General features: G+C 42.4%; 1 protein-coding gene across 1 annotated transcript in view; it reads right to left on the bottom strand.

Annotated features, from left to right (window-relative positions):
- The window catches only part of LOC143694004 (uncharacterized), a 190,175-nt gene that overhangs the window by 122,024 nt on the left and 48,787 nt on the right, over positions 1 to 19,364 (bottom strand). Inside the window, exon 2 of the mRNA XM_077177961.1 lies at positions 7,027 to 7,091. Coding sequence (XP_077034076.1) covers positions 7,027 to 7,091 — 65 coding nt within the window. The remainder of the gene's footprint in view (positions 1 to 7,026; positions 7,092 to 19,364) is intronic.

The raw sequence follows: 19,364 nt of genomic DNA, 5'->3' as shown, positions 1-19,364 counted from the left end.
GATTCTTTTCCCCAAAGTTCTGAGTTAGTGCATGATTATTTCTAATGGAAAATCTCAATATGCCTCTTCTGCAATGAAAATGTTTAGAAGATAAAATTCTTTAAAAATATATTTTCTTACATTGCTAATTCCTGATAATTAAAAAAATCTCTTTATGCTCACTGTATTGAGCTCAGAATTTTGTAAATAGAAAAGTTTTAAAAAAATCAATGTGTGTGAGGTTTGTTGAATAAAAATACTCCAGTTATTGGTCAGTTATTCAGTTACATCAGAGTACATGGTAAGCAAGTCCACATTCCTTTGAAATGATAGTTTCTGGTTTTGAGGTGTATTTTAGTGGCAAAAGAATATTAGCTGCACTATGAGTTGTTGATTTATTGAACTGTAGAAGATACAGCCTCAGACACTACCTGAACTGCTTCCCACCTGAACTGTGCAGGTGCTGCTTTGCCAATATTTCAAAGTATGTTTAGCTGAATGAGCATATTTTCAACATTACAACAGGGTGGAGTCACCTCTTCCCTTGACCAGCACTTCATGGGAGCTTTGGTACAAAAAGGCCCAAAGTTATACATGGGGAAAACAGGCATAAATAAAAGTAAAATATAAAAGTCTAAAAAATTTTCCACCCTCCAGCTCTCGTGAAGGGCATGAGAGAACCTGATGATATGAGGAGTCCCCTGGGAGTTTCACATCCCTTCCTCTTCTCTTTACCCTTCCCTTCCTCCTTTCCCTCTCCCTTTCCCTTCCCCTCACTGAGCTCTCACACCACTCCACAGGCTGTGTGATTACGATGTTTTCTTTCACCTCAAGTGGCCTCAGTGGCTCAAGCAGCCCCTGAGGAAGGGCTCTGTCCCCTCTGCCACCCACTCCAGTGCCAGCACCAGGAGATGAGAGAGGGGCTGGCCCCAGCTCTACCCAGGAGCCCCCTGCCAGAGCAGCTCTGAGGACACTGCACCAACCACCTGAGGCTCAGCAGGATACACAAGGCTGCCAAGAGGATACAGGGAAAATGTGTCAGTATGGGAATGTCACAGGGCCACAGGTCTGATCTTCTCCTCAGTCACAGACCTTACTCCTCAGGACTTGAAAGGACTCAGGATTTGTGCCAGTTTTGGCTGGGGTAAAGTTAAATTTCTTCGCAGAAGCTGGTAGTGGCTGTGCTTTGGATTTGTGCTGGAACAGTGCTGATAACAGGGGGATGTTTCAGTTATTGTTTAGTTTAGACATGCACAGAGCCAAGGCCTTTTCTGCTCCTCTCCCACCCCACCAGTGACAGGACTGGGGGGCACAAGGCCTTGGGAGGATACACATCCAGGAGAGCTGACCCCAAGTGGCCACAGGGACACCCCAGCCCATAAGGTGTCACTCATGTATACAAAGCTGGGGAAGGAGGAGGAGGAGGAAGGAGGGGATGTTTGGAGTGATGGTGTTTGTCTTCCCAAGTCACTGTGAGCTGTGATGGAGCCCAGCTTTCCTGGGATGGCTGAGCACCTGCCTGTCCAAGGGAAGTGGGGAATGAATCCCTGGTTTTACTTTGCTTATGCACACACTTTTGCTTTCCCTATTAACCTCTGTTCACCTCACCCCCTGAATTTTCTCATTTTTCTCTCTTTTTTTCCCAATCCTCTCCTGTGTCCCACAAGCATGAGGGAGCGAGTGGCTGCATGGGGCTGAGTTTCCATCTAGGGTTAAACCACGACAGAGTTTCTCACACAATGAAACCCTTGTTCCACTGCAGAGGGAATGGCTCTAAAATGACAACACAGAATCCATATGAAGCAAACTACAGAAGAAGCTTCCCCACCCTTCTCTTTCCAGATTTCAGAGGAGGTCCTTTGCTGGGCTGCTCTGAACACTGGTAACTCAACAAGGCTCAGGCTGTTTCACATCACCCTGGGGCCTGGGCTGTGCAGGGACAAGGCTGGAGGCAAACACCCCTCTGAGGACAGCTCTGATACAGTCTGGTTACCTTGCTGGAGGGGAGACAGTGTCTGGGCTTGAGCTGTCATTCAGTTTCACCATCTGGCATGGAAAAGCAGAGCATGTGGCTCAGGACTGCAAGCTCACACTTGTGTCTAAGTCATCATTGGCCAATACCTATTCCAAGCTCTGTGGTGAATATTTGAACACTTACACAGACATTGAGAAAAAGAAAGGAACTCTTTTCATGGAAAAATGGCCGTGTGTATCAATTGTGGGGCAAACATCTTCCCCTTCAACAAAAACCTGGCCAAGGCAGTGGTCAAGGTATGAAAGACTGCAAAGTACAGTTCATTAGTTTCAACTTCTAGTCACTATTTTTTTGGGATGGTTTTAGCCGTCATTAGTTATCTGTTACCTGCTCTCCAGAAATACTGATATTCATTATTAATACTGATATTCATTAGTGTTACAGGAGTACTTAGATTTCTTCTGAATTTTAGGGCACTGTGCACTTTGGAAAATGTACAGGGTTAATATAGATACTAACGAGGAGAAATACAATACAGGGCAAGGCTGGGAGCAAGAGCAGTGGTTTGGGGGATGTGTTGCATCTTTGGGGAAGAAGGAGAGGCTAAGAAATAAATTAAAATGCTGTCTTTAAAACAAGCTTAATGACTCAATGTGAAACTCAAGTAGTATCTCTGACTTCAGAGGTCCCTTTAATTCAAGAGGTGTGTGATTTAGTGTTAGCAGTTGTTATTTCAACCTTAAGGTAACCAAATATTGGCAAATATAAATAAAAATGGGGGAGGAAGGAGAACAGAGCTAGAACAACCATGCAGCTAATCAAAGAGTGTTCCCTGAGAAAAAAAAAATTTTCTTTCTAAAATATAAGTCAAAACTAATCATAAGAGCATGATGTGTGGTACTTTCACCATAGCTGGGCAAATAATGCCCTTTTATGCTGATTGTGTGAGGCTGATATTTGGAGCCATCACCATAACAGTTGCATTTGCTTGGGATGATCAGGAACAATTAAAATGTTTCATTTCAAAGAAAACTCATGCAACTCTTTATTTATTATTTAACTAATGGGAGGGGCTCTCATCTATAAATGTTCATCTATTATTCAGAAAGGAAAATGCAGTACCCTGTTTTGTTTCATATATCAGATGATTTTCTTATCTGCAAGGGCTGAATGTAACAGTTTATAAATGGACAAAAATAGCTTTTGAAAGGTACTACAGTATTTTCCAAATGACAGAATGTCTCTGAAAAAAACACCACATTATGCCTCAAACATTCCCTCCCCAAAATACAAAATTGTAAATAAATAGCATAATTTCACACAAGGAAGTTATGATGTTAAACCTGCAAAGATCTCTGTTTTCTGCCTATAAACATGATATGTAAAAGGTCTGTCCTGGAGTTCTCCCCACCTGCCTGGGCCCATGAGAGCCCTTGAGGCCTTGGCCAGAGTATCCTCAGCCAGAAGGATTAGGCTGTCAGTGCAGAATGCATTATAATGGGATATGATGCTCTTGAAAAGTCTGATTTTCCCCTAAACCACCTGGCTACTCACTAAGCTTTTTCACACATCACTTTTTTGTCAGCTTTGGCTCACTCTCCTTGCTCTCTGATGCACCCAAAACTATGGAACTAAAGTCAATTTTTATGCAGGTCATTCTGTCTACATCCTGCCACCCATTACCTTATCATGCCTTACGTATTTCTGAGGCTGCAACTTACTTACAGCATTCATCTGCACAATTTTACATCAGCAGAGTTCCTGCTGAGATGCCCTGAACTCCACAGAACAGTTCCCCAAGCCTCTGGTTTCTTTAACTTCTTTGGAGGCTGAACCAGGGGTGATGCCTCTACAGCTGAGCCATTCCAAACTCCTTTTCCCCCTGCTAAGCAGGACTCACATGTACTGAACGGTGGTGGCCTGCATGCCCAATTCACATGGAATTTTGCAGAGCAGCCTGCTAGTGACAGATCCATCAAGAATTGCTTTTGAAGAGCAGCTCCCAGTCTTCCCTGCCAAATACTAGTTGGAAGGCAGAAATTAGCCAAGATATAGAAGTTTTAAGGCACATCAGGAGGCTAAAAGCACAGTGCATATTTATAATTTTTCATTCAGTTACAGATTTACCAAATTGGAAGTGCCACAGGATGTTTATTGTGTGTATTGTTTATAAAATGACATTACTAACGCATCTTTTGCTTTCAGAAGGCTGCAAAGGCCAGCACACTTCATCAGCAGAGGACAGCACACGTTCTTTATGAATCCATGAAGTTTTTCAATACACTTGTTGGTGAACTTGCTTGAATTCCATTATGATATCCAAAGACAGTAGCCAGCAGCTATTCAGAAGTGCTCAGAAAATGTGCTAGCAGTTAGCAAGTGAATTCATTTTTCTGTTTGAAAATTCTTTCAAGAACTAATAAACTACAATAAGAATAGAACCTTTGGCACTCTTACTCAGACCAATGTTTGGACACCTGACATGCTCCAGCGCAGTGTGACAGCATCTGTCACCAGCCCACGACACACAGTTAACCCAGCATCTCCCTGCAGCTGGGAATTACTTGGATGGACACAATTTCTGTAAAGGCAGCCTGCAGGAATGGGAGCACACAGTCTCCACAGCTTTTCCCTGCCAATACCAGAACTCCAGGGGTGCAGCAGGCCCTCCCTCACTGCCAGGGGGAGTTATACCTGTGAATTAATCTTCCAGATACTTAAACCCACAGTACAGTTAACTACAGGACACTGGTGGCATAACCAGATTTATGAGTCCCCTTGAGTTATGGAATGCTGACAGAAATGCTGATACAACCTACTTTTGTCTCAACATTTTAACACCAATTACTTTGGTTACCAAAGGGTTTGCTGTGCAAAGATCAGAGTGCTAATAAAGTGTTAAACACCCTAAAAATATTTTACATGTTTCTTATGCAATGGAATGCTACAATTTTCCAAAGTCTGGTTCTCAGCACTTTTATAGACTTGAATCTATAACTTGCACTCAAGTGAGTGCCACCTGAGGAATAAAACTCTCAGTTGCTATTCTGCCAGATTACCTGATCCTCAAACTCTGCCACTGATTCTGGACTGAATACTGCAACTACTGTAATTCTTTACTTAGAAAAAAAAACTTATTTGTGGTAGATAATACTTTTCTGTTAGATTCCTGCCCTTCTGAGGAAACAGAAAATTGTGCAGGTTAGAGAAGGTAATAAAAGAGCTAGATAAATGCAAAAATTGCATGAAAAGCAATTTCTCTAGCTGATATCACCATGCTGCTAAACAGGACAGCAACAAAAAATCCATAGCAAGTACACAGCACCAGTATGTACACCTGGAAGCTTATATAAAAAAGCATGTTCATCAGAAAAAAGCCAACTACATTTGGTCCTTTGTTTTGTTTCATTTTTGCATTCTTTAGAAGTACCTACTTTTAGGTGAAGCTTTATAAAATGCATTTCAGAGCAAATCATTCCCCTGTATTTCTTGGGTAACTTAATATCTTCTAGCAGCAGATGCACACAGAAAAAGACAGTGGCTGCAGAACCAGAGTCACCACCATTAGAAGTGTTTAAAATGCAGTATTCATCTTTTATGGCAATTCTCTGAGTGACCCCTCCACACTATCACAAGTGCCTGGCTAGAGCCTTCCCTCCAGCAGCACTCTGACCTCGCCCAGCAAGGAGAACACTCCCCATGAGACATGCCAGAAGAAGCCCCAGCCAAGCATGGCATCTCCCCCTCCAGACACCCAAAATTTACACAGAGTGGTCAGACCTGGCCACATTCCAGGCTCACATTCCCTACAAAGTAAAAATCCTTTGGTTATGTCAGAAAAATCCCAGAGGGACTATATACAACACCTAACTCAATTGCATTTCAGGCAAATCCAAATCCAGTAAACGCAGCAAGTGCAAATCTCCCTTCCAAGGAAAAACAATTTATATGAAATGTATATGGCTGGAAATCCCCTCATTGCCTTTCCCACATATTTCTATGCCACACTTTTATTTACTCATTCTCAGTCTGCGGTTGCACCGTCTCACAGGTCACCTCAAAGTGTCAAAGCTGGTGCTAATGTGGTGACAGCAGGAAGGGCATGGAGGGGTCAGGCTGATCTACATCTTGATACAAGGAAAGAAACAATTTTTCTCTTGTGTCTCACCAGTTTCCTACCCTGGGTTCATCTCCAGGCCCCCATATGTCATTGCACCCTTCCAGCTTCCACTCCCAGGTGGCTTTCAACTCCTGCACAATCCAGCTGTGAGTGCCACAGAACAATTTACTGGGACAGGAGAACCATGGCACAATTAAACCCACTTCTGTTTAGGTTTGGTGTTGTTAAGTGTACAAAACATCCTGTTCTTACAGGGGGCAACTGGTGAGAAATACAGCTCAATAAGAATATTGGCAAGGGAGATATTTCTTATATGGGACAGGCCTGGGGCTCCTGTGCTCCTTTCCACTACCTCTGGCAGGGCCAAGGAATTCAAAATGCCCTTTGTCAGGTGCAGCTACTCTGTGTGCCTTTGACTTGAACTTCAGCAAACGAACAAACAAATGGAGCAATCAAAAGGAGACTGTCCTCCACCCCAATTCCTCAAAGAACCCTTGCTCAAATAACTACTTGTATTCACACCAGAAATATCCTTAAATTCCTGTATGTAGCAGAAATGAAAAAGGATCAAGCAGTGCCATGATTCCTGCGTTAATATAATTAAATTAATTTCAAATGGTGTTGTGTAAAGTAACCCATCTTCTTAGAGGCCACATTTCATTGTGCAGTTAGTCCACATGGATGTGCACCAAGCAGTGAAGTACTACACAAAATTCTACAGAAGTTTAGGTTTTAGATTGTCTTCCCTCATCACCAGAGCTCCTTGGGATAAGGACCTCTCCTGGCAGAGGGATAACCTCCCAGGGAAGGTGAGGCTCAGTAGGCTGTTTGCAATATCAGGTCATGTAAATACTTGTAAATCCCTGGCTTTTCTGGATGTCTACAAATTGCATAATAACACAATGAGGAAAAGGCCATTTGTTCTAATACTGAAATATCCCATGTATCTTACCTCTTTCAGAGTTTGTTGCTGGGGTCTGAACACAGCCATCAGCCCTGAGGCAGACCTAGCAGGTGCTGAAAAACACAAGGGGAGAGATTCACTGATCACAAGATCAGTGCTGGGGAAAAAATAATAATAAAAAAAAGCAGAGGAAAACTAAAGCACCAGGTAAGAAAATCGCATGTCCTTTTTTTCCACCTTAAAATAAAGCAATTCTCCAAGGCCGATTTATTATTATTTCTCTCTAGAAAACTGAAAACTCTAAATAACCTTATCCATGGGGTCTCTCACACTGCACACCTAATTAAAGGATTTGTCATCATCCAAAATCACTGTAATATGTCAGTGTTCTGCTTGCTCCTTTCCTGTGGCACTGAATCTCAATATGCAACGTCTGTATTTTCCCTCAACTATTCAAAACCAATTCCACAAAACCAAACCAAACCCAAAAATCCACCTATTGATCATGGCTGCAACTGCCAAAAAATCCACTGCAGTCCAGGACACCCAAGGGTATCCAAGCTGTGCCTGCAACTTTGACTTTCGCTTAGGAGTGATCCAAGGGGTTTAGGAGCTGGTGGAAACCACACCAATAAAAGCACAAAGTAACGTAACAGCTGCGTTTCCGACATTAGCGTTTATATAAATACAGCATCTTTCACACTAGGTCAGAAAACAGTGGGTATTTTTATAAAAATAAATCTGTTTTCTACAGCAAGCAAACCATTAGAGACTCTTCAGTTTGTGTGCTTCTCACCTCCTTAAAATTCCAGAAACAACGGAAGAGCACATGCGGATGTATACACACACACGTCAATTAGAAGAAAAATGCCAAGAAATGATTAATGTGGTATATCTGATACACTATGAAAGAATTAGTCACTTTAAAGAATAAAAAAAATGCCAAAAAGAAAGCTATTTTGAGTGCATCCTGTAGCAAAACACTCAGCAGGGTTTGAGAGAAAAAGATAAGAGAAATTTTTTATTATTCTAAAATAAGAATTTAGTTACATGTTTGCAATGTAGTTGAGATGCTTTGTTGCTCTTCATGTTTTTCAGAGCTAGCTACAAAGAAGCTTCAAATAGGCTACATCACATCCATGATTATGAAGATACTTAAAATCCTAGAAAGGGACTTATTGAATTATCCTTTGATTACACTGAATGTTTTACAGTCAGATCACTGCTCACCTGCATCCAGAACTTAATGCTAAAGGAAATAATTTGTGAATGAAAGAGCTATTTTGTCACATGCAAAGTGCTTTATGCCTTGCAAATTGTTGGGAAAAAAGAAGGTAAATCCTCCACCCCCCCACCCTGTTGTTACTCTAATATGATTGAATACAGGTGCTAAAACCATACTGGTTTTGTATCCAAGAGTCATAACTGAGATGCTTGTAATTATGAAGCACAGGAGAAAGTTAGAAAAAAATATTTGATTCAGATAAAAGGCTGCAGCTAAAAACTCAGAAATTGCATTTCTCTGCATCTTTGTCTGTACCCAAACCTTAGCAGTGCCTGGAGACAGTGGGATTCAGCCTGTGGTTTCCCTGGGTGGATGGTCCTCACCCAATCACTGTATTAAATATTTATTTGTCCATTTTGAAGCTAAGATTCACATTAGATTTCAGAGCATGACTACATTTGCAGTCAGGTTATCATTGTTCCTTTACTAGGTACTAAAGCCATGGAGCAGTATGTCTCTAATTGTGGAAAACATTCTTAATAAATCAATCATGGTTGCATTTTAAAAATTGCTTTACGAGTGGTAAAATATTTTGATTAATAAAATAGTCAAAACTATTTTAGTCAAAATATTTATTTAGTAAAACACACCAAGCTGTTTTTTTAAAAAGTCAAAAAACCCTCCAACCAAATGATGACGTGTTGTTCTAAGACTAATTTTCAGCAATTTTATGCTGTTTGCACCACATTAGTAGTTGTGTAAGCTGAAAAAGAAGGTTCTTAAACAACTATTTTTTTGGTGCTTACTAGTATTGTAACTGTGGAGCCTTTTTCAATTATTCCAGACTATCTTCCCCTCAATACTTCATGTGATTTTAAAAAATGTTTATTTTAGGAGCTGCTTTTCCCCCAAAAGGTTTAATATTTTGTAAACATTTCCATGTAAAACATGCTTTTGCTCTCTGCATGTGTCTTACCCAAGCTGGCATTTAAAATAACGTTCCCAACTGGATTTCCAAGGGTCAGATGCAACTTGGCAAGGCAGAGACAATGAGCTGATTATACCTTTGCGTTTGGTTTGGGGCGATTGTTTGCAGCCAGTGCAGCTGAAGAGTTAAAGCCATGTGCTGAATTTAAATCTATAAACATGAACGATGGTGCCAAGTTGGCAGCCAATCCTGCATTCAAAAGGAACGGGGCTCCCTGGCTGCCCCGAGGAGGCAGCAGGAGGAGGGGGAGCTGCTGCCTCCCCAGGCTGCACATGCGATGCCCCCAAACAGCCCCTACTTCGCAGAAAGACTCTTTACAACAGAACAAGAAAGGTCACAGTTTGCATTTCAATGAGCATATTAAAAGGAGATCTGGCATTATTTTATTCCTTCATAAGAAAATTCTCAGATCTCAAGCTACAGCTATAAAGATAAGTGGTTTTTGTAACTGAGTTAAAATCAGTCCAGCTCAAGCAGGGCTTACGGGTTTCAGGGAAATGGGCTACAGTGAGGCAGCCTGGAAATGAGATGTCAGCTCCCAGCAAAACTGCAATAGTATCCTGCACAATGCGCTCAGACACACCATTTAAAATTCAAAATGCAGCTTGGAAGGAATCAAATTACACTGGATAAATCTATATTTCATTTCAAGAACTGCAAAAGGCCATACCTTCTCTAAAACTAGAGGATGAAAAACAAAGCTAAGGAAATGCTTTCTTTGGGAAAGACAGTCTTTTTTAGCATGTATTTTAAGCTTTGATTGCAAGCTCTCAAAAGATAAGGCTGTTGGTGATATACCAAAGTTTTCAGGAGATATCTTTATGAGTGTACATTAAAGCTATATGAATGGATTTCAGTTTTCTGAATCCTAAAAGATGCCAACTCTTTGTCAGGCTGTACACAAATGAAGGTCTCCACACCATCTCTGCATCCAGCTAAGCAGGAAACATTTCATGATGTAACCCAAAAATACCTAAATAGAAACAGGAAGAAAAAAGAGCACCCAAACCCAAACCAGAAGGGAGATTAAGCTAATGCAATGTTTTCTGTTAAAGGACAAATGTCATCTTTTATTCAGCTGGACTCTTTTTCACAGAAGAGAAAAAGCCAGCAGCACCCCATTGCAGTGGTGAGCAGTGCCCTCTCACTGCCTCCAGACGCACGGACATTTGATTTGCTGCTGATTAGTGTGGGCAAAAGAGGGGGGGAAAGCTGGCATCAAGTCACATCCTCCATCTTAGTCCCAGCTGGTACCAAGCTCCGAAGGAACAAAGCGACTTCAGACAGTGCGATCATATATTCATGACCAAGAAGAAATATAAAAACCAGCACGTTTGAATTCCTGACAACCATAGAAGAATAGTGCATTGGCATGTTGAATTTTTCCAGCCAGCCTTTGCTGACCTATAAACCTTTGTGACTGGAACAAATGCAAATAGAGCTGACTTGCCTCCCAAACTACTGAAGGGTATTCAAGCCGAGTTGTGTCTAACAGGCTAACAATAACCCACTGTCCCACCCATGCAAAACACACAGTCTGGGAAAAACAGCTTTAGAAAAGCACTTGACGGAGACATAAAGTGCAGACTATGCCAGAAAAAAAAAGCGCCATCTCTCTTTTTTTATACTTCACCTAAAATTCCACAATATAATGTAATATGGAGTAAAATTATCTAATTATTAAAAGAAGAGCACAGTTTTAAAAATAGGCTGGAAACTGGCAGCTGAAAAAAATCAGGAACTGCACTGTCTGAAGTCCCATCGGCTTCAGCCACCAAATTTCATGCCCTAAAAGCAAAGTTACAGTAAATTACAAACCTAAAAAATGGTTGTATGCTTGTAGCAGTGGGGAACAAAGCAACACAGACCCCCTTATGTGTCTGAAGGAGATCTCTTTATTGTAAAAATTGGCCCCTTTTTATACCTTTAATTTTAACCTGACATAACTGAAGCCAAACTCAGACTTAACAGAACTCAGCAGAAGGAAGGCACCCATTGGCTGGCTCAGCTGCCATGCTGCACGCCATGTATCCTCCTAGCCAATCAGCTTCCTGCTCATACACTGTCCACACGTTCCTCCAGCCAATCCCAATCTCATTTCCAGCTGACTCCCTCCTCACTGGTAATGGCCTCTCACCTCCCAACCAACTCCCAGCCCTCCAGCCTGCAGCTCTGCCTTTCCCATGGGACCTTCTTGAGAGCATAAGCCTTAACCACTCCAATCATTACGACCCCATATCCTACACATGCTAACCAACTCTGCCTACTAGCACTGACCTACACTACACTTCAGGAAAAGCGTATCCACAGTAAAAGGTCTGCTTGACTATAAAAATTCCAGGATATTTAAGTGATCACTATTCCTGTGTTTTTACTCAGTGAAGGGAGATAACTGATGGTATTGACAACTCCAGCTTCCATGCAGGCCCAAAGAAAACTTCAGTCGAGGAAGATCCAACTCTCCAAGACACAGGAACCCAACAAAATCTTTTCCAATCAGAGAAAGGAAGCAAGGCACCACTGCAAGGCATTTGAGTGAAACAAATAATTTTTCTTCATGAGGGCGCTAAAACAGGGAAGTGAGTGGTGGCTCTTTTCCAAAGTATTTGCATGCCCTCACTATCCTTGCATTTGACTGAGTACAGGTCTGTGACTGAATGGGACCAAGCAGCCTTCCCTTGGTCCACCTTCAGCCTAAGTCCCTGTGCAGATGGAAAGGGCTGAACAAGAGCCCAGGAATGCAGTGGGAACACGGTGCTACCTCGGTGCTCCTGCTGTGTTAGGCAGAGCCATTAGGGATGGAGTCTGGCCCTAGACTTCAGCCTGAGCACTTTCACCTTATCAGACAAATGTGTGTGTCTAATTTATCCTCCCTTAATTCAGGTATTCATCCATCTAATTCCCTGAAGCTGTGGATGTAAGCAATGAAGAAGAAAGGGCAGCTCATGATGAGCACTCAGATCACCAGCTCACAGCTGGAAGCCTGGGCTCAGCAAACTCCTGGTCTGGAACTGAGATTTAGTCCCCAGAACCTTCCTAAAGCAGAAAGGATCCAGCTCAGAGCACCAGCCCTACGAGCAGATGCCATAAGTCTTTTTGCATTCAGCAAACTACTTGCGTGTCTAAAATTGATTGTGTGCAAATGCTTGGATTCTGAGCATGACAGATACATTTTTGAAACTTTTTCAACATCTGGCTTTTAAGAACAGAGTGTTAAGGAAAGCTGAGAAGATTTGTCTCAAGTTTCCATTAAAGTGCATATGACATACAACCATTTCATAAACATTCCCCCCATTCCCTCATGAAAAAAAAGAGCAGAGACAACTGGCAGCCAGAATAGCTTAAAAGATACCACAAAAAGAGAAGCTCACATTTCCATCACCTGGAGAAAAGGTAAGGCAGAACCCTTGTAAGAGGCTACTGAATTTGCACAGGAAGAGGGAAGTCTCTCCTGGACCAAACGTCGATGTCTGTGCACACTGGGAGGTCTAAAGCAGAGGCTGGCTGCATGTGGAATCACTTCAGAATCACTGCCTTACATGCAGGGACAGATGCAAAAGATGTCCAAAATATGTAACATATCTGTGGGGAATTCCCAGCAAGGAACTTAAAAACCTGCCATTTTGGCATGTTCTTTATGAAAGGAGATCCATATCCCCAACTCTCTTGGATACCCAGGAGATTTGGGCTTGCAGCAGCAAGGGTGTTTAGGCTGGAATTCATCCCATGAGTAGCAGCTGCCTCTGTTAGGAACCAGGTGTGACTTTTGAGCTGCTTGTGCAGAAGAACAAGAAACAATGATAGGAGTTGTCCTCTGAGGTGACAGAAGGCATTCTCCACCTCTAGAACCATTACAAGAGGATCCTTGATGTCCCTGATGACCTCAAAAGACAAGATGCAACATGCAGAGGCTGAAGCTTTCAGTCCTTAGGGTTTCATTAGAAAGCAAAACACATCCTAAAAATAAATTAAATTCCACCACATTGAAATTTAAAATGGTGAAACAAAAGCAGGTATTTAATTGAAACTCCCTGACAGTTGTCTGTTCCTTGTGTTTCTGCATAACTATATTTTGTTTTTAAATACTTTTTCAGTGGTATTGATCTTAATTTGTCTGGATTTGCAGCATTTACAGGCATTATGCAGCTAAAGCCTGTAGAAAGACAAATAGGAGAATATGAAAGGCATGCTCTTTCTTTGGTTTTTTTCAATCCATGTTTGCTAAAGATGTTAAGTGTTGCAGAGTGTCAGCAATATTCTGCCATGTGATGAAATCAAGGATGAAGAATGAAGCCAAATTACCATTATTCTAGCTTAGAAACAACTAACAGATAGTTCTGCAAAAACATAAAGATGTGTAAAAAGTGTATTTTACATTTAATGTGATGCAGCAGATTTACTCTCTGGATTAAAGGAGCTTACCTCTGAAGCATACCTTAAAATGCATGGCTTTTATGGATGTGCTACAATGTGAAAAACAACTATACTTTTAAAAAAATCTTTTCCTGCTACAGTTCTAAGAACTTGAAGGGTCACATGAGTTTCAAAAGCATTAACTTATCTAAAACTTTCATCTTACCCTTGCTAACTTTTGAAATATGGAAGCAGGCGAAGCACAGTTGAAAGGTGAGCTCCCAGCTGCGGCGCTGCTCCGGTACAGGGCTGCAGGATGTCTCACACATTTGTTAGAAGCCTTTCGGAAATGCACAGTTTCTGTTTACTCAAACCAATCAAATCTGACACAGAAAAGCCTGCCTCAGTCTCCCTTGGGTCAGGGCACTGCTCCATGCACCTCCTCCATCCAGCCATTCGCAGCACTGCTTGCTGTGGGGTAGAACACATTTTCCCAAAGGTCTGCTCCACGGGACAGCTCCATGACTGATTACAAGCTAAGCTAATAAAGCAGTGGTAAACACCACAGTTCCCTTCATTGTATTTTTCGTGTCCTTGTTCTTTTTAAAAAGCACTGAAAATTCTTATGAATGCCAAAAACAGACATGACAAAGCCATTCACTCTTTCATGACTGGTGACAAAACCAACCTGTGGGCCCACAGAGGATACTATGAACACCCAGCCAGAGGAGAGTGAATTTACATGACACTTCACATACTGTCATGTCTTACATGAAGCATTTTTTTGAAACAGCAGAATTTCTCAGTGATCCCTCTTGCCTTTCTGCAAGAAGAATGCCTGAGTAGGTGTTTTGCTCAACTGAACTTTAAATTCAGCTAAATGGCCTTTTCAGTCCAAGGGTTTCTTGATTAAATTTCTTCACATGAGATGGGGAAATCACCAACAGTAGAGATGAGATATACCACAAAAAGGTACTAATCAGAATGCTTTGAGTGCTATGAAAACATCAGCAAGCTAGGAAGGGCACAGATGAGACAAATGCAAACCCAGCACTAGCAGAAGGACACACCTGGGGAGCTTTACACATACCATAAGCTCAAGAATGAACTCAGAAAACCAACTACCTTTTAAGTCCACTGTCCTGAAATTCTTGGCCAGTGGCTTTCTATTCCTAGCAGGCTGTTGCTTTTTTTGAATCCCAAAGGCAGCACAGATTTTCCACCCATCTCTTTATGAAGATGGCCCGGGGTTTCCTTCTGCCACTCCCTACTGCAGCATTCTCAAGGATGAAACTGGGCCCATAATCACAAGACCAGCAGAGGTTGCTGATTTCCTCAGTAGCACTGCATTTTAGAAATGCTAAAGGACAGGCACTTGAAAAAGAACATTTCTGGAGAATTACATTTGCTGTTGGCAAGGCAAGCCAGAGTTGATTTGGGTTAACAAACCAAATGGTTATCAGAGGAACAAATCAAAACCTCATACCTTTGGACACCTCTTTTACCAAGTCACAGCTACAACACTACCACCATGTCTTGGTTATACACAATAGAACAGCCCTAACACCTTAACTCAGTGCCTGCCCTTGACTCAAATCAAGCACACGTGAGAACTGTCCCAAAGACCCAAATTGTGGATGCCTCTGTTCCCATTTTCCTGCTGACACTAACTCCCAGCCTGGAATGGACTCTCAATCATTCCAGAGCTACCAACCCACAAAGTACCTGCCAAGTGGGAGAGCTTCACCAGCTTTGCTGACACATGAGGAGTACATGTGCAGTCTAACATCCTCTGGGGCTTCCAGCCCATACGTCTTTATGCTCCTTTTAGAATTTTCTGTGCTGTGGATTTGAAAGTCTCCTTTCTTTACAAAGAAAATTATCTCTGATAGACAGTTTAAGCATGTCTGATTAGTAAATGTGAAGAATCATCCCTGTTCCTGTGTTCCTGTGAGCTGGCAAATTTTCTCATTCACTCGCTGTTCAGCTTTAGTTTAACTCATCCCTATTTGAACAGAAGAGCATTATCCCACTGTTTGGGGTTAGGATTTTTCCTCTAGTTTCTTTCTCTCATGGAATTTTGTTCCATCTGCTGCTTAGAAACAATAACGACCAGTACTCAAGAGAGACACAAAAATTGGCCAAAATGGGAGAAGGGTGCAGCTGGCTTCTCTCTGGCATGGGGGCTTTTCTCTTGCGAAGGGCAGAGTTACTGTGAGATTTTGGGCAGAGAATGAGGGGTTGGGCTGGGCTGAGCTAAGCTGGGGTGAACTCCTCTCACTCTCTTGCTGTCTGCATCCGGGGAGAAAGGTTGAGCTCTTGGTTACTGTGGGGAGAATTCACTGCCATGGCAAGAGCCCAGCCCTGTATTGCTTCTTCCTTACTGTGGGTGTGCCTTTGCTTCTAAGAGCAGCCATTGCACTGGGACCTTATTAACACCTTACCTCACTAGAAAGGACCCTCACCATCTAAACCATTGCACTGGGACCTTATTAACACCTTACCCCACTAGAAAGGACCCTCACCATCTACTCGGGTGTCTCAGGGGAAAACCCAGGACCTCGAGCCCCTCTGAGGGGGCCGTGCTCACGAGCCCGGCTACCGCTGCCCAGACGCTTCTCTGCCACTGCTCCGGGTTTCTCACTACACTGTGACCCCACATTCCCTGCCTGTCAGGACACCCACGGCTCCTGCTACAGCTGTGGAGTTTCTCTTACATTTTGTTTGCTGCTCCAGGGCCCGCTTGTCCCTGCCATTCCAGCCGCCGCTCTGAGGTTCCCGCTATGGCTGCAGCTATGAGGGCACCAGGACCGCCTGCCCCTGCGGGCTTGCAAAGGAAGCCCCTTGTCCATGCCGCCTGCCATGGCCCACATGGAGAGAGGCGCTCACGCCACAGCGCCCCCTGCAGCCGCGGGGGAATCATTGCAGCCACCCTGCATTGTATTGTGGGGTGCCCCACGGCAGGAACAGTGAATCTGACTCCATGTTCTCAGAAGGCTAATTTATTATTTTATGATACTAAACTAAACTATACTAAAGACTACAGAAAGTATACTTACATAATGCTAAAAAGATAATAATCAAAACTTGTGACTCTTTCCAGAGTCCCAACACAGCTTGGCACTGATTGGCCAATGAGTGAAAACACTCACACCAGAATCCAATGAAACAATCACCTGTGGGTAAACAATCTCCAAACATATTCCACACGTGAACACAACACAGGAGAAGCAAATGAGATAAGAATTAGTTTTCCTTTTTCTCTGAGGCTTCTCAGCTTCCCAGGAGAAAAATCCTGGGCGAAGGGATTTTTCAGAGCATGTGAATGCCACAGTCCTGCCCGGCCGGGAGCCAGCAGCGGCCCTGCTGGCTGTGCCCGGAACTGCACCGCAGGGGAAAGTGCCACAGGTGGGAGAGGCTGGGACTGGGTTTGTCTGACATTCCTTTTCCCATATTTTGCCTGGTTGCCCCTTAATTTCAAAGTTATAATAATTCAGAGGGAAGGAAGTAATATTTTACCATTCTAAGAGAGGTTCCCGCCTTTCTTGGCAAACACCTGTCTTTGAAACCAAGACACCCACGTTGGGACAAAAAAAGTAAATCTTGTCCTCAATACAGTATTTTGTTCTGAAATAAAAAGTTCAAATTATAAATAATTCAAGATTTGAATTCTGCATCTAATTCTATGCAGACAGGCTTGTTTAGATGAGGTGTAAAGAATAAGTAAAATAGATAAACAAGGACTGTAGATAGGATTTCATCCAAAATCAGCCTCAGAAATTGCTTAGCATTTAAAGAGTACTTTGGATTGAACTGTTACCACTGAGGTAGTTTGGTTTCCTTCCCTAGTCTAAAAACTGAAGGTTATTTGTACCAGTCCATTCTGGAGAGCTGCCAGCTGCCATATAAACCTGTGCACACCTGGTAAACTTCTTGTATAAAAGGGACAACTCATACTGACACTGCATTTCTCAGAATATTATAAGCAAGAACCTGACAGAAGTATAAGTGACTAGTAAGTGTTAAAAGGGACAGTGAGAGAAAGTATTCTTTCAGGAGGGGTGCCATGGAAGGGTTTTGCCACAGGATTTGGGACATGAAGGTATTTTGGAACAAGAGGTGTTGGTGAAGTTCTATCAGATCAAGTCACACATGGTTAAAGATACAAAAGCATGGATCTCTGTATAAAAAAATAGATGTTTATCAGGTGCAGCCAACTTAAAAGCAGTAATTTCCCATTAATTTAAACAGCAAAACTTAGGGGGAAAAATAATTTTTTACACTTCTGATCAGATCATCAAAATTTATACCTTTGATAGTTATAACATGTTGTAGTAAAAATCTTGGGTTTGACTTCTTTTTGTTTTGCATTTGATGCAACACCCGCAGCTTGCAGCAGACACTGCTGTGTCACAGACAGTGTTTTCTTTAAAGAAAAGTTAAATTGGTTAATTTTTTAGTTTACTTTAGTGCATTAGTTTCCAGGAAAGTATTTTCTTGGTTACATTTGGTAATATTTTTCTAAGAACATATTTATTCTTGATAGTATTTTACACAGCATTTCCCTTGGGCCATTTGTCCTTACTTTATAAGGAAAAGGGGACAATCTAATTCTTTGGAAAAATTATGTGCTGCATCACCCCAGGACAACAGTACATCTCATTCTTATCTCCACCCTAACAGCATGGGCAACAACACAGAAATCCTGCACTGCTTCCATCAGATCACAGGTGATCACAAGCATCTTCCTCCAGACTGCACTTTCTTCTGTGCCAACTATAACACAAGCACTCTTCATTCATCAGCCCAAAGGTCAATTTTGGGAAAGATGCTGCCATGCAGAATTGTGAGTGCTGGAGCCGGGATTCTCACGAGCCCCAGACCCATTACAGTAAGGTACCAAACTGTGTTTACCTATTCACACTTCACTGGTGCCAGTTCCTACTTGAATCACATGACAGTGGGAGAGCAGATGCTAAAATGGTTTATACCGAGAAAGCTAATGGATCTGGAGGAATAGTGTGTTGTCCTATTACAGGGGCATTGGTTCAAGTTTTGCTGTTGGCTTCAATGAAAGTAGGATCTAGCCTCTTAATTTCAAGTCTCTGTTGTAAATCATGAATTATATATCAGAGCTTTTAGGAATCTGAAATAAATGTTAAGAGATCTGCACAATTATTATGAGACTCACTTGTGTGTGACAAGGGAGACAAGTCTTTTTGATTATTCAGTCAATTAATTAAGACGTTTCTTGCGTTCTGATGCTTTCTCCAATATTCCCAAAAGTTCATGACTGAGGTAAAAGACTCTTATTTTTAGAAACACGGTCAAACCCCGTGTAAGCAGCGGCACTGTCACAGCACAAAGTGGGAAGCACACAAGGTTATATCTGAGTTGTACAAAAGGGTTGCCTGGCCAAACCATTTGGAATGATCATTAGGAAGTCTCCAAACGCTGCGCTGAACAGCCAAGCAACACAATCCCCCTGATTGTTCTGCAAGGGGCAGTGTGAGCCTGCCTGAGAGGTGGGGGCAGTTCCCACGCCTGCCCCGGGCTGTGCTAAATCACCTCCCTCGTCCCATGTCCCCGAGCTCAGGCTCTGCCACCGTGTGCTCAGGACACCCCTCTAAGTAGGGGGGGGGGATGCATTTTGTATGCCTCATTGCCCTGGCAGAGGGGGCTATTAATAAAAATTTCTGTAAATCAGCCTCACTTTTAAGAGAATCATTTTCACTCCCAGGGTGTTGTGAAGCAAGGAAAGGATGAATAAACTTTCCACAACAGAAAGTTGTTGAAGGAAACATGTTCATGTCAAAGTAG

Source organism: Agelaius phoeniceus, chromosome 5 (genome assembly GCF_051311805.1).
Source record: "Agelaius phoeniceus isolate bAgePho1 chromosome 5, bAgePho1.hap1, whole genome shotgun sequence".
NCBI classification, from domain to species: Eukaryota; Metazoa; Chordata; class Aves; order Passeriformes; family Icteridae; genus Agelaius; species Agelaius phoeniceus.
This window is presented reverse-complemented; position numbering and strand designations above follow the sequence as displayed.